The sequence below is a fragment of the Equus asinus genome, chromosome 26, assembly GCF_041296235.1.
Source record: "Equus asinus isolate D_3611 breed Donkey chromosome 26, EquAss-T2T_v2, whole genome shotgun sequence".
Lineage (NCBI taxonomy): Eukaryota > Metazoa > Chordata > Mammalia > Perissodactyla > Equidae > Equus > Equus asinus.
This window is the reverse complement of record NC_091815.1, coordinates 30,590,610-30,605,738: the sequence shown is the minus strand read 5'-3', so window position 1 is coordinate 30,605,738 and position 15,129 is coordinate 30,590,610. Positions and strand designations below refer to the sequence as shown.

At 54.4% G+C, this 15,129-nt stretch overlaps 2 protein-coding genes across 3 annotated transcripts; one reads left to right on the top strand and one right to left on the bottom strand.

Moving 5' to 3' along the window:
- Positions 1–1,899: 1,899 nt before the first annotated feature.
- Positions 1,900–9,231, bottom strand: QPCTL (glutaminyl-peptide cyclotransferase like). Of its 2 annotated transcripts, XM_014860948.3 has the most exons (7): positions 8,945–9,231; positions 8,305–8,448; positions 7,328–7,609; positions 6,144–6,296; positions 5,943–6,042; positions 5,324–5,440; positions 1,900–3,218 (listed from the first exon to the last, which is right to left on the bottom strand). In XM_014860948.3, the coding sequence occupies exons 1-7, from the start codon at positions 9,152–9,154 to the stop codon at positions 3,073–3,075; spliced, it is 1,152 nt and encodes a 383-aa protein (XP_014716434.3). In that variant the 5' UTR covers positions 9,155–9,231; the 3' UTR covers positions 1,900–3,072. The 2 variants fall into 2 exon arrangements, with proteins under 2 accessions (XP_014716434.3, XP_044615081.2); XM_044759146.2 differs by lacking the exon at positions 7,328–7,609 and having other exon boundaries at positions 8,945–9,227.
- A 615-nt stretch (positions 9,232–9,846) lies between these two features.
- On the top strand, positions 9,847–14,842 carry SNRPD2 (small nuclear ribonucleoprotein D2 polypeptide). Its single transcript, XM_014860945.3, has 3 exons — positions 9,847–9,981; positions 11,676–11,855; positions 14,580–14,842. Coding segments are annotated over exons 1-3 (357 nt in total). The 5' UTR covers positions 9,847–9,979; the 3' UTR covers positions 14,755–14,842.
- The last annotated feature ends 287 nt before the right edge of the window (positions 14,843–15,129 follow it).

Sequence of the window (15,129 nt, the reverse complement as noted above, 5' to 3'; positions counted from 1 at the left end):
CAATGAGGGCTTGGAAATATCTGCCGGTCCCCCTGAGCTAAAATATAGCCTAGCAGCTACGAAAGGAAAAAACCCACAGACGTACAATAACCAAAGTAAAAACTCAATGATTGGGCTAACAGCAAATTAGACACGGCTGAAGAGAGATTTATTGAACTAGAGCTAAATCCAAAAAGTAGCACAGAGACAAAAACAAGAAAAAAAAGACCTGAGAAAATACGAAATACGAAAGGTTGTAGAGGATAGTGTGAGATAAGTGAACACATTAATTGGCATTCTAGAATGAGAAGAGCAAATGGTGCAAAGATAATATTTAAAGACACAACAGTTGCAAAGTCCAGACTGGTCAAAGATTAATCAGTGCCATGAGTCATAAGCAGGATAAATAAAATGAAACGTACACCTAGACACACTGCACTGAGTGTCTAGCTATGTGATCTTCCGCAATTGATTTCTCTGAAGCTCAGTTTCTTTTCTTTTCTTTTCTTTTGCTGAGGAAGATTGGCCCTGAGCTAACATCTGTTGCCAATCATCCTCTTTTTGCTTGAGGAAGATTGTCGCTGTGAAGCTCTGTTTCTTAATCTGAAAAATGCAAATACTGACGTTTTCTCAAAAGACTGAGAGACATCACATGTAGAGTGCTCAACAGTTGTGCTCGTCAGATACACCAAGTGGCACCTTCATAGCGTGAAGCTGGGGGGAGCCCAAGTTTGGGAGATGGCCTTGCCAAGGATCAGCAGCCTCACCTGTAAAATGGGGCTCACAATCCCTACCCCAAATTCAAGCAGAGAATGTCCATCAGGCCCCTTGCCCAGTCCTGGTGTGTAGCACGCAAGCAAGATGTCATGCAAGGAGGCCTAGGGGCCAGGGATGTAACTGACCAACCTGCTTCCCGCTGCTAACGAGGTGATGGTCTCACCTGCTTCTGGGATGGTTCTGAGGCTAAGGGGACACCGTGTGCTTTTAAGCCCTTGGCCCCATGCCTGCCACGCAAGAAATAGGAACTGTCCCTGTGGTTTGAGACCCTCACCACCCCAACTGTTGATGAATGTCACTTCCCTTTCTGGACTCTGGACTTCCGGCCAAGTCCACCTGTAAGTGCCCTGCCCCAGCCCCACTCTAACTGGCAGCCCGTTGAAAACCTCTGCAGCAGCGACTTTTGGTCGATGATCTGTTGGTCCAGCACAGGCGGTGTTTGGAAGGGAGGTAGGACATGGGGTTTGGAGCACAGCTGTGCATGAGCACCCGGGCGCTCTGAGCAGCGGCTTCATCATTCTCAGCCCTAACCACTGCATTTGCAAAATGAGCACCGGAAACTGCCGACCTCAGGATGTGGGGGGAGATTAATGAGCTGACACGTATAAAGTGCTCGTGGGACCTGGCACATAGTAGGTGCCAATAAATGTCAGCTACTGTGGAAGAATTGAATTGAGGACCTTCTCTTCTCTTACTTGATATCCTGACTTTCAGCTCATGAGTTCTCTTGAGTCTCCTCCAGCCTTGAGTTAGCTTGGAAGGCAAATGCTCAGTGACTACCTAGTAACCCTCTGTCCTAGCCTGGCAACCCTGCTGCCTCCCAGGTCCCAGGTCCCCAGATCAGCAGGCACAGAGCCCCGCATGACCCCCTTGCTAGGCGCCCTCCGTTTCATGGTTTTCTTCAGAGTGGGTTGCTAAGCTGCTGCAAACGCACCAAACTGTATCCTTAGGGAAAGCATGTCCTAAACTTTGCTGATCATGAGTCTTCCTCAGGTGCTTGTTAGAGTCCCAGCCCCTCCCTGGGGTTCTGATTCAGTAGGTCCCTACCCCTGCCCCACCCCCCCAAATGGGAGTCTACTTTTTTTTTTTTTTTTTTGGTGAGGAAGATTGGCCCTGAGCTAACATCTGTTCCCAATCTTCCTCTTTTTGCCTGAGGAAGATTGTTGCTGGGCTAACATCTGTGCCCATCTTCCTCCGTTTTATGTGGAATGCCACCAGAGTGTGGCTTGAGTGATACTAGGTCCATACCCAGGTTTGGAACCCGCGAACCCCAGGCTGCAGCATGTAACCACTACCCCACTGGGCCAGCTCCATGGGAGTCTGCATTTTTTAATAAGCACCCTGGTTAAGTTTGAAAATTAGAGTTGGGAAATAATTCCTCAGGCCATCACTAGAGTTGCTGTTACACCCACCATCTCGCACTGCTGTCCCCACAGCTGAAAGGGAAAAGATGGTTTGGTGTAACTAGTTTGCAGTGAATCTAGGTCTGTCTTACCCATTCCTACCCTAAGTGCACACAAACTGTCAAAACTCAGTGTTTCCCAAAGTATCTTCTGAGGTACCCTAGTTCTCTGAGGTGCTTCCCAATAAAGGGGTTCCACGGTGAGAAATACTTTGAGAAAACACTGCATTCTCCATCTTACTCTTGGAAATTCCTATTGTGCAATGAAGAAATTCATTTAAAGTTGTTTCACCCTGCTTTTTCAATCCCCTTTTTCATGCAACACCTATTTGTGCCAGTTCTGTAGAAGACGTTTTCCAGAAACACTGGTTTAATGCTCATTGGATCTGGCAGAATCTAGAGTTCCCAAGTATCGGCTTCCATGTCCTCTGTTCCCTCTTACGAGCGCATCCTCTTTGGGCCACACGGGGCACATCCAAGTGGGAGTTAGTTTCGGACCGCTGCAGTAGTAAGGCTGCCATTCTGGAGAGCGAACTGACACAAGAACATGGGCCACAGAGAATTCATTTGGTTGGGTGGTACTGCTGGTCCAGATGCCAGTCCTTGGTTTGCTGACCAAAACAGAACAGCATTTGGCCCCTGCAAACTTTCCACCCAAGCATCTCCCTCAGGGCAGGGGCCAACCTCTGATTCCTTTGGCGCTCACCCCACGCTGGTCTCTTTTATGTCTTTGAAGAGTGGCAGCTTGAGATAGTCAAAGGAAAGAGGGTTTTCCAATCACAGCCCAAGCAGAGCCGAAGGTATTAAGCAGGACCAGCCAGCACACCCCAGGCGGGCCCAGCCTGAGCTCTGTTGGCTCCAGGTGCCCTTGGCACGTGCCCTGCTGGGCGCTTCTCCAGAGTCAGCCAGGCAGGCTAGAGCCCCAGGTATTCCGCCAGGAACACGGCGAGGATGCGGCTCAGGTTGTGGACCGTGGGTGGGTGCAGGTTGGCCTCAGAGTCGTCCGGCGTATGCCAGACGGAGGGGAAGGGCGTGGAGATGAGGTGGAGCACCGGGACCCCTGCAGGAGAGAGAGAAGACTCAGTCAGGCCCACGGCTGACCCAGGAGCCTCGGGACCCTTGCCTCATCCCTCCGCCACTCCCCCAAGAAGATACTCTGTTCTGGCACTTGAACTCTGACTGATGGTTTTAAGTGTGTGAGGGCAACATGTTAGCTTAAAATACATATTCCAGTATATCTACTGTTTTCATAACACAAATTAGAGAAACTCAAAACTTAATGGGGGCCGGCCCTGTGGCCGAGTGGTTAAGTTTGCACGCTCCGCTTCGGCGGCCCAGGGTTTCAGTGGTTTGGCTCCTGGGCGCAGTCAGGCCACGCTGAGGCGGCGTCCCACACAGCAGAGCCAGAAGGACCTAGAACTAGAATATGCAACTACGTAATTGGGGGTTTTGGGGAGAAGAAGAAAAAAAAAGATTGGCAACAGATGTTAGCTCAGGTGCCAATCTTTAAAAAAAAAACCTCAATGGATTATGGAAAGACCAGAAGAAGGGAAAGATGTCTTTGACCCTCCTCACCCGGTATACGTTATTAAGCTCTTTTTCTCTTCTTTACTCACAGTTAGCACTTAGACAGTACTTGTTCTATTCCAGGCCGATACATCACACTCGCACACACACATACACCCCATTTTATCCATATAATAATCCTTTAAGGTGGGTGCTATACGTACCCCCATTTTACAGATGTAAATACCGAGGCACAGAGGCAGACAGAGTGATTTGCCTAAGAGTCCGCCTCCAGTAAACAGTGGTCAGAATATGAACCCAGGCCGCCTGTCTCCAAAGTCTGTGCCCTGAGCCCCGGCACTACATTGCCTTCCCATCCTCCGAGCACTTCCCTCTGTGTTTGTCCAGATTCGCTAAATATCTGCCCCCACCAGACAGGAGCCAAGCGGATTATGGCCGTCACCGTATCCCTGCCGCCTAGCTCAGTACCTGCCTTGGGAAGTATTCACCGAGTGAACCAATAAAGAAGTAAGGAACGCGGGGCCAGCCTGGTGGCAGAGTGACTACGTTCGCATGCTCTGCTTTAGCGGCCTGGGGTTCACAGGTTCAGATCCCGGGCACGGACCTACACACCACTCATTGAGCTATGCTGTGGCAGCGTCCCATATACAAAATAGAGGATTGGGGGCCGGCCCCATGACTGAGTGGTTGAGTTCACGCGCTCCGCTTCAGTAGCCTAGGGTTTCGCCAGTTCGGATCCTGGGCATGGACCTAGCACCTCTCATCAGGCCACACTGAGGTGGCGTCCCACACAGCAGAGCCAGAAGGACCTACAACTAGAATATACAACTATGCACTGGGGGGCTTTGGGGAGAAGAAGAAGAAGGAAAAAAAAGATTGGCAACAGATGTTAGCTCAGGGCCAATCTTCCCCACCAAAAACAAATAAATAAATAAGAAGTAAGGAATGCATATTTGTTGAATGCGTAATTTATAGAGTAAAAATTTAAAAAGTTTTTAGCACTTAACATATGCAAGCACTGCGAAGATGGGACTTTTATATACCTCATCTAATTCTCACCCACTTGGTGATGATGAATATACACTTAGATATGTGTGTGTATGTTTCTACCTCTTCTTCCAGAAGAAACGGGGGCTCAGAGAGGCTAAGTAATTTGCCTTAGGTCGACCAGTGGTAAATTGCAGATCCTAGAACCCAGACCTGTCTGATGCTGAAACCTGTGATCTGAACCCGGCTGTACAGCAGAATCATCTGGGAGTTTTGTCACAATAACACAGGGGTCCACGACTGCAGTTCAGTAGGGCTGAAACGTGACGGGACATTTCCCGAAGCTCCTCGGGCGATTCTGCTGGCCTGCCAGGGCCTTGAAAGGCAAGAGCTGGAAGAAACTGCGATCATGGAGGCTCAAACGATTATGTCCGGGCACTGCGCCCAGCTCGTTACAGGTATGAACACGCTCAATCCTCTACCAACAACTCGGAGACGGGGGCTATTATTACCCACATTCTACGGATGAGGAAATCGAGGCACAAAGAGGTTAAGCCACTCGCCACCAGGCCCCACTCCTGGGAAGGGGCCAGGGCCAGGTCCCATCCACGGCTCCCTTGGACCCCTGCCCCCCATGCCCCCAGCAAGTACCTCGGCGGAGGAAGGGGACGTGGTCGTCCTCCACGGAGCTGAAGGGCTCCCCGGGCTGGAAGTACATCACTTCGTGGGGATGAGACTGTAGCAGGTTCAAACGGTGCAGGCGCTTCTCTGGAGGAGGCGGGGATTACAGGGCAAGGGTCAGCCCCTCAGGGTCAAAGGTCCCCCTGCTCACCAATCAGAGGAGGGCAGGGGCCCTGGGGGTAGAGCGCTGATCACGCCAACAAGAATGAGTGTCAGTTACCCCTACTGCGGGCCTACTGTGTTCCCGAGCTCAATTAATCCCTCTGAGTCTAGGGAGGTCCCCGATGATCGTTCCCACCATGTCCATTTTACAGACAAGGAAGTGGAGGCTCGGGGAGAGGAAGCCGCTTGCCCAGGTTTACACAGCTGGGAAGAGGCAGAGCTGGGATTCGAAGCCAGGCTGTCTGGCCCCTGAGCCCGCGTTGGTCATCACTGCCCTTGACCGCTGTGGGGCATCCTATGTTTCTGCCCTAGTGCCTTAGAGACTAGCGAGGTAGAAGGCTGGAGGACCCCTCAGAGGACAGGCGCCTGCCCCACCCCGGCCTGCCTCCCGCACCCCAGGCTGGTGCCTGCCTCCACCTTCACCTACCGATGCTCCTCAGCCGATGGAACCAGCGGGCCGTGCGTGGGAAGTGACTGTAGAAGGTGGGGTTGGGGGCTCCCAGGAGATCAAGAAGCATAAAGAGCTCCTAGGAAGAGAGGCCAGGACTGCAGAGGCCAGGCGGGATGCCGCCAACCTCGCTTCACCCTCTCCCCACCTCGCCGGAACCCAGTGGGGCCCTGGTCTTACGATGGCGTGGATCCTGGTGGGGCCAGGACTGTGGGGCGCAGACTCCATGAGCTGGGCCAGGTGCCGGGAGCCATACAGGGAGTCCTTGGGTCCCCACTCCTTCAGCGCCTCCTCCCCGTCCAGGAAGAGCAGCTGCAGGGTCACCGGGGCCGCCTGTGGGAGCCGGTGGTCAGGGCCAGCTCAGGGCCAGCCCTCGCCTCAACCCACCCACATTTCCTGCCCGCCTGCACAGCCGAAGGGGGCAAACCGGCCAAGGGTATGGGCTCTGAGCCAGACTGCCGGGGTTCAAATCCAGGCTCAGCCACTGCATAGCCGAGCAGCCGTGGGTAAGTCACTAACTCCTGGAAGCGTCAGTTTCCTTATGTAGAAACGGGGTCCCTAACAGTTCTAGTCATAGGGCAGGATTCGAATCCAGGTCCTCGAACAGTGCTGGGCATACAGTCACTAAATCGGGGTTGGCTCTGATTATCGTTGTTATTCCCCAAGCTTGTTTAGCAAAAGAGACAGACCTACCAATGAATAATCATGCGACCAGTGAAATTCAGTTGGGACCAACGCTTCCAAGAACTACAGGGTCCTGAGAGCATAGGAAGGGGTGGAGGAGAACCTGGCTCCGGAAGCATGTCAGGGCTGTTTGGAAGGGATGTTTGCGTGGAGGGGGAGTGGGAGCTTGCCATGCAAAGTGGAGCAGAGGGAAGAGTGTTCCCAGGCAGGGAGGCAACATGGACAAGCGCTGGGGCCAGACAGGGTTGAGCAAAGGCCTGAGGGGTCAGCAAGGGCCAGGGAGTTTGGGCTGTCTTACAGGGGCACTGGGCAGAGCAAATAGCAAGTGCAAATGCCCTGTGGTAGGAGTGAATTTTGCAGGTTTGAGGAACACAGAGGAGGTGGGTGGCTAGCATGGATTGAGTGAAGGGCGAGAGGGAGGAGATGAGACTAGAGGTAACAGGGCACACCTCGTGGGCCACTATGAGGACCCTGGCTTATGCGTGGAACAAGGTAGAAGCCATGGGAGAGTTTTAGGAAGAGGTGGGACAGGATGTGACATTCAGAAGGTGGAAAGATGCCTGTGGCTTTGTGTGTGGACTGGAGGCAGGAAGATGAAACCAGGAGAGGAAGGTTGGTGGCGTGGGCCAAGGCAGAGGCAGCCACTACCCCCCACCCCCACCCTTCCCCCCACTCCTCACTTGATTCTTGGCTCTGCTCAACTCCAAGTCGAGGGCTTGGACCAGCTCCAGCAGCAGGGCGCAAGGCACTGCCGAATCTGTGGCCCCCACGAAGGGGGCCGCCCCAGATGGGAAGAGCTTGGAGTCATAATGGCAGGCGAGGGTTAAGTGACGGGCAGCCCCTGGGTCCAGTGTGGCCACCACGTTGCCAAAGTCCAGGGGCCCCAGGGGCGTCGAGGCCGTGAAGGGGTCCAGCTCCACATGCCAGCCTGCAGTCAGGGCCCGCAGCGTGGCCTCCAGGAACTAGTGGCAAGAGAGAGGCAGGAGGGTGGGCGGGGACTGGGGAGCAGGGCCACGTGACCTGAGCCTAGCAGAGCGATCAGGCTGACTCACAAGCCCCACTTCGCTTTAAATCGTCCCCTTGACACACTTCTGCTGAGTACCTACTGGGTGCCAGGGGTGGGGTGACCCTCCTCTTGATGCCAACAAGACTAATCTCAGCTCACTCTTCAATAGCACTAGGAACCCTCTGGGGTAGGGACTGTCAATGGCTCCATTTTGCAGATAAGGAAACAGGCACAGAGAGGTTAAGAAACTAGTCCAAGGTCACACTCCACGTGGCTGAGGTGGGATTTGAACTCAGGCAGGATTCAAATGGCTCTCGATGCTTTCTGGGAAGCAATACAGTGATGTTAAGGCACGAGCTCTGGATCTAACCTGTTTGGGTCGAAACCCTAAGTATACTATTTATTAGCTGTGGGATTTGGGCAAGATGCCTAACTGCTCTGGGCCTCAGTTTCCCCATCTGCACAACGAAGATCACATTGGTACCCACCTCATAGGGCGGTTGCTCGTGCCTAGCACATAGTACACTTTTGGTGGGGGCAGTACAGAGGGCAGCCTCTTAGCCGCTTTGGGATCTTAGGCGGAATTTCCCTATTTCCCTATTTCCCTTTCCCTGGCAGGCTGCGTGTCGGGTTGGAGGTGGAGCCGTTTACCTTTCTGACTTGGAGATTGCCCGGGCTGCCCGGGGTCCGTACAACCAGCAGGGGGCGCAGGTAAGCGTTCCAGAGGCGCTCTGGGTCCAGTTGCCCCACCACCCTCCGCAGCCGGGCTTCGGGCAGGTTTCCAACCAACGGGCCCTTGGGAGAGGGGTGGGATGGGGCAGAGAAGAGCAGAGCGTGAGAGCAACCCCCGTTCCGACCCTACCCCGGGCGCCGTCGCCCCTAAGAAGCCCCGGGTCCTCTCCCAAATCGCTGCCTCCAGCATCGGAGGTTTTCCTAGGACAAATTCTAGACTTGGGAAAAGTCCCTCCAAGCCCATCCGGTCTAGCCCACCCTAATCCTGATTGGGAAATCGAGGCCCAGCGAGAAGGGACTCTTCCAAAGAGCTAACTTTAGGATTAGAAGCCAGAACTCTCAGTCTTATTACCCCAGACCCTTCCTCTTAAAGGGGAGCCACTATTACAGAACAAGCCCGAAGCTTCATTCCATTGGCAAGGGGCATGCGATCTAAGGACAGAGACCCTGGCACCTGCGGCTAGGGCCATATGAGAAAGCCACGTCAACCTGAGACCTTAGGGAAGGGGAGGCGGGGAATGCGGGCCCCCGCGCTGCCTGCGTCCCCGCCCGGCCTCACCCGCAGCTCCCGGCCCTGCAGCGGCTCCTCGGTCCGGCGGTGCCAGCCGCCCCAGATGGTGTAGAGCGCCCAGGCCACGGCCAGCAGCAGCAGCAGCAGGGGCAACAGCTGCGCCCGCGGCAGCAGGCGGCGCTTGGGCGGTGAGGGGGGCTCCAAGAGGCCGCGGTCTCCGAGCCGTAGCCGGGTCCGCCCGCGACCCCCGGAACGCATGGCAGCTTCGCCCTAAAACCGGTCCGGGACCGCGGATAGAATTTAGGCCCAGCCAAGTCCCACCCCATGAAATCGGCGGACCAATGAACCCCAAGAGCGGCTGCCCCATCCCACCCTCCCGCGAGCCGCGAAGCCAATGGGGACTCTCGTCCTGAGGACACGCCTCCCTGTGTCCCTGGGGCTTTGGGGTTGGTTCCCCGCAGGGTGGCACAACCCAAAAGGGAGCGCGAAACGGGGAAGACTCCGCCTCAGCGGAGGAGGGGAAGCCAATGAGAAGCGTTTGATCACGGAAAATATTCGACCTCCCGGGCGCAGGTCCACGCCCCCTCCCGATGGAGGCAACGGATTGGTTACGCGGAGTCGGAAAGATCAATAGACGCGTAAATGACCCGCCCCCGAAGGAAAAGGGGCGGAGTCCATCCCCGAAGCGAGGAGCGGATTGGCTTAGCGGAGGCCACGCCCCCGAAGGCAGGGCGGGCGGGCATTTGGAAATGGCGTGTCCTTTCCCTTCTTCAACCTGTGCCGTCCTACGACAAAATGGTTTGGGTCGAACCCGCTCTGTTTTCCTCTCCACGGTCGTGAACATCTGCTCATTACGGTCCCGAATGGCCTGGAACCCCGACACGAGGCTCTTCCCCGACCGCGGCGCAGGGCTGGCGGGGGTCGCTATGGCAACAGGCCACGCCCCCACCCGCTGGTTGGGTTTGCGCAGGCGCCTACGGAAGTGGGCCGCCGGAAGCGGAAGTCCCGCCTCCCGCTCTGTCTTCAGAGGCAGAAGCAACGCGGAGGAAACGGGAGTGACTTGAGAGCGCAGCCACCGCCACCATGTGAGCCCGGGCCAGGCTTAGGCGGCGGGAGTGGGGCTGAGGGTGTAAATTTGAGCACTTACAGGTGGAAGGGGATGGGCAGAGCGGAGGACGGGGCCTGAGATTTTACCGGTGAAGCGGCGTCCTTCTCTCCTGATGAGTTTGCGAACGGGCGCGGGGCCTTTGACGGCTCCTCAGTCGGGGAGAGGGGACAGGTGTATCACATAACGGGCTGTGGGTTCCCAAAGACTTAGTCTTGTTGAGATGCGTGTTAAGAGGCAGCGATTTTACGAATAAAGAACCCGGGAGAAGGAAGTGTGGGCTCGTAGGAATAACGGTTTGAAGTAGGGGACTTCACCCGGATCATGTGAGCTGCAGACGGTTGGCTTTGCGATCTAATTCGCGGCTTTTACAGATGACGAGTCCCCGGAATGATTTTACTTACTTATTCACTTAGCAATTATTTATTGAGTGCTCATGTGTCAGGCAGGGCTCTCGACACATCCGTGAATTACCCGCCTCCCCAGGAAAAAATCCCCTGCTGCAGCTTATGGGGTGGGAAGAAGCAGGCAATAAATGTAATGATAATAAGCAGGTAACGTATATGGTGCGTTAGGTGACCAGGGCTGTGCATAAAGAAACAATGGGGCAAGGGGAAAACAATGGGGAATGCCAATTTTGAGAGATGGTAACTTAGCTGGCACCGAAGGATACATGGAGGAGGCAACACTTGGACAAAGACCTGAAGAAAGTGAGAGAGTGAACCACAGAGATGCCTGGGGAGGTGTCCCGGCAGAGGGCCAGGATGAACGTTGGCCTCATATTTTCAGGAACCATCCAGGAGGCCACTGTGGCTGGAACAGGCTGAAAGAAGGGGGCAGTTGTAGGGCACTGTAAAAACTTTGGATTTTACTTTTTCCACTGAGATGGGAGCCGTGGGAGGGTTTTGAAGAGTGAGATGATATGACTTGAGTCTCTGGACATCAGACTGTTGGGGAGCATGGGTGGAGGCAAGGGGACCAGGAAGACTCGAAGGGAGATGATGGAGGTTTAGGCTGTGGTAAGAAATGGTCCGATTCCGGATAGATTTTAAAGGCCGATGACGGGATTTGCCGACAGATTGAATGTAGGATGTGAGAGAAAGATGACCTCAGAGTGTTGTCTTTATTTTTTTAAAGATTGGCACCTGAGCTAACATCTGTTGCCAACCTTTTTTTTTTTTCCCTTCTTTTTCTTCTTCTCCCCAAAGCCCCCCAGTACGTAGTTGTATATTCTAGTTGTAGGTCCTTCTGGCTCTGCTATGTGGGACGCCGCCTCAATACAGCCTGATGAGCAGTGCCAGGTCCGGGCCCAGGATCTGAATGGTGAAACCCTGGGCCACCGAAGCAGAGTGCGCGAACTTATCCAGTCGGCCACGGAGCCGGCCTCCATGACCTCAGAGTTTTTGCTTAAAGAGCTAGAAGGATGGAGCTGCCATCAACAGATGAGGAAGGCTGTGGATAGAGTAGGTTGGGGTGGTTGGGAGATCTGGAGCCCAGCCTAAGACGTGCAAGGTTGGAAATGTCGATTAGGCAGCCTGATAGTGATGTCAAGCAGGAGACTGAGGTGGAGGGTGGGTCTCTTGGCAAGGTTGGGGACACCTGAGCACAAGGCATGACCACCCATGCTCCAGCCCCAGGCCCTGTCACTTACGGGTTCCATAATTGCCCACTCAGGAGCCTCCTCAACAAGCCCAAGAGTGAGATGACCCCGGAGGAGCTGCAGAAGCGGGAGGAAGAGGAGTTTAACACGGGCCCGCTGTCCGTGCTCACGCAGTCGGTCAAGAACAACACGCAAGTGCTCATTAACTGCCGCAACAACAAGAAGCTCCTGGGCCGTGTGAAGGCCTTCGACAGGTGAGCGCCTGGGTCTGGGGGGTGTCCGGGCCTGGAGAAGCACTCCCAGCTCCACGGTGAGGAGGAGCCTGAACCAAAGGCTTCTCAGAAGACCGGGGCATAGCATCTTCAAGCCCTGAGGTGTGACTGTCTCTTGTTGGCCCCCCCGGCGGTGAAGCACAGTGGTTATGGCCAGGCACTTGGGAGCCAGTCCTCCTGGATTCCCGTCCCAACTCTGCCTCTTAGCAGCCATGTGTCCTTCCACAAGTGACTTTATCTCATCCATACGGTGGCAGTAAACATGGTGGTGGCAGAGATTCAATGACTTGATGTAGGTGAAGTGTAGTAGTCATTAGAAGTCCAGCCTCTGGCACACAGGGTGCTTTTAATCCTTTTTCACAGTTATGACATAATCAGAGCGTCCACCCAAGCCAGGTACTGTTTTCGGCTCTGGAAATACAGCAATGACTAAAACAAACATGGGTCCTAGACTCAGGGAGCTTATGCTGTAGGCAGGGAAGCCAGTAGCAAGCACATAAATAATGTGTCATAAAGACAGACGATGATCAGCTCTATAAAGAGTGAAGGTAATAGGGTGGGGGTAATCAGAGAGGCCCCCTCGGAAGAGGCAACAGTGGACAAATCGAATAAAATGAAGGAGCAAGCTAGCATCTGAGTGTTTCAGCCAGAGGGCACAGCATGGGATTTTTCCTCTCTGGGCCTCAGTTTCCCTCTCTGCGAAATGTGCATCACAGTAATACCGCTTACAGAACAGTGGTGGGGATTAAATGATATTATGTATGAAGAATGCTTAGGTCAGTACCAAACACGCGATAAATGCTCGGCAAACATAAAACGTGCAGCCTTTCGTTAGCATCTGGTTAGTGCTGACTTCCCCACGGTCGTGTGGTGAGGCCTAATTCTAGAACGTTTCTGCCACTAGCTGTTATGTGACCGTGAACGAGCCTTGCCCCCTGCACCCCAGTGTCCTCTTGAGTAAAACGAGAGCAAGAGCCACAGGAAGGGCGGGCACGAGCCGCCAGACGGACCTGGATCCAGACACGGGCCCTGGCGTTTCCAAAATGTGTGACCTTGGCTGAGCCCCTTCGTCCCGCTGGGTTCCGTTTCCAGCTCTGGAGGTGACACAGGTGTTTCCCTCCTGGGGGCGGGATGCAGTGCAGGTTGACAGGTTGAGGCTTGGAAAGTGCTTAGCTGAGGCCTGGGAACACGGTAAGTGCTTCTCAGGTGTGCAAGTCCGCCAAGGCGTCCCTAACCCGCCTCCCCTTATTTAGTTACTTAATTACTTATGTCACTTTCCTGAGTGCGCAATGCAGGCCATTGAGGCAAAGTCGGAAAGATACAAAAGGCCCCGGTTGAAGAGCAAGTCTTTCCTCTCCGCCCCCCGGTGGCCCTCCCCAGGGACCCCGCATGGCTCACAGCAGGAGTCTCCTCCCAGAAGGAGTACGTGAGCAGGACAGCATCCCTACAGATAGGGAGGGTGCTTCTTGTTTGTTTGTTTTAAAATCACCGCTAATGGCACACCACACAGTTTTACACTGGCCTTTTCACTTCATATACCGCAGAATTGTTTTCCGTATTCGTACACCGTTTTTGTTTTCTTTAATTTATTTTCTCTGCATTGGTAATAGATTCTAATGATTCCAAAGACAGTAATAACAGACCAGGGAGAAGTTTCCATCCGGCTCATCCCCAGTCTGCCTAGGCCGGCCCACTGCCCCCGATCTCTAGGCGTCTTCTCAGGATTCTGTATTGAGCAGAATGTGAGCAGAATGTACACTTCTCCAACCCCTTTTTTTCCCCTAAAAGATAACTTTTGGGGCCAGCCCCGTGGGTGAGTGGTTAAATTCATGGCACTCCACTTGGGTGGCCTGGGGTTCGCAGGCCTAGATCCCGGGCGTGGACCTAGCACCGCTCATCAAGCCACGCTGTGGCAGCGTCCCACATGGAATAGGGGAAGGGATGGGCACGGATGTTGGCTCAGCGACAGTCTTCCTCACACAGGCAAAGATGACTTTCCAGGCCCACCGTTCCCCACCTTGCCTTTTTCACTCAACAGGACCTCCTGGAGGTCACTCCGTAGCGAGGCACAGAGCTTCCTTGTTCTTGACATTTTTCTTTTTCTCTCACCACTGGGTAAAGTTTCCCTATATCCTTTTATCCCTTTACCTTTCATTTGTCTTCGTCGCGGTTACCACCACCTGACAGGATCTTACAGGTCTCCCTGCTAACCCTTTGCACTCTCCCCTCACTGGCATGGGTGCAGACCCCCCGAGGGCAGGGACAGCATCTCGAGGTCATTGCAAGCGTCTGTTGCGTGAGCTAATGCAGGCTGTCATCCTTGCCCACCTGGCACCCTGAAGACAGGGACCAGGCATGGCAGTGGAGACCGCCTCAGGCGCCAGGGTCCTCTGGGTCTCTGGAGAGACCCGCCCCTTTGCTGATGTCTCCAGAAGTACTCGGAGTTTTAGAAAAGGCCCAAGCAGAACCATTTCATTCCCCTTTACCCTGTGCCAGGCCCTGTTCTAAGTCCTTTACGAAAACACTGTATCAGTTCATTGAATCTTCACACCAACTAGGAGGCAGGTACCAGGATTGTCCCCATTTTAGACAGGAAGAAACTGAGGCACAGGGCTGAGGTCCTTTGCCCAGGCCGCACTGCTGGAGTGGGGTGTCAGATGAGGGCTGTCAGAAGGCGCCCCCCTCACTCCCGCTGCCCCCCCCCAGGCACTGCAACATGGTGCTGGAGAACGTGAAGGAGATGTGGACTGAGGTTCCCAAGAGCGGCAAGGGCAAGAAGAAGTCCAAGCCGGTCAACAAGGACCGCTACATCTCCAAGATGTTCCTGCGCGGGGACTCAGTCATCGTGGTCCTGCGGAACCCGCTCATCGCGGGCAAGTAGGGGCCCCTCCCCACCGTCGGAACTCGCTCCCTATCCTGCGAAGCCGTCCCCTTTGTGATGGGAATAATAAAGTCCTGTGTTTTTTTTAGTGGTACCTGTCTCTTCCCAGGGCCTGGTGAGGGGGGCTGACTCGCGGGAGGAAGGCAGCTGGGCGTGGGGCCCAGCACACGCTGGGTCAGGACCTCTCTGAGCAGGTGACGAGGCCCCGTCTGCCCTTCCAGGCCTCGCTTTCCCCGTCTGTGAAGCGAATGGGTTGGATGGAGAGAGCTTCTGCTCTCTCTCCTGTTTTAATCTTTTCTAGCTTCTTGGCGTCACTCTCTCTTCCTTCTTCCTGCCTCTCTCTCCATCAGTCAGTCTCAGTCTTTTCTTTCAGTC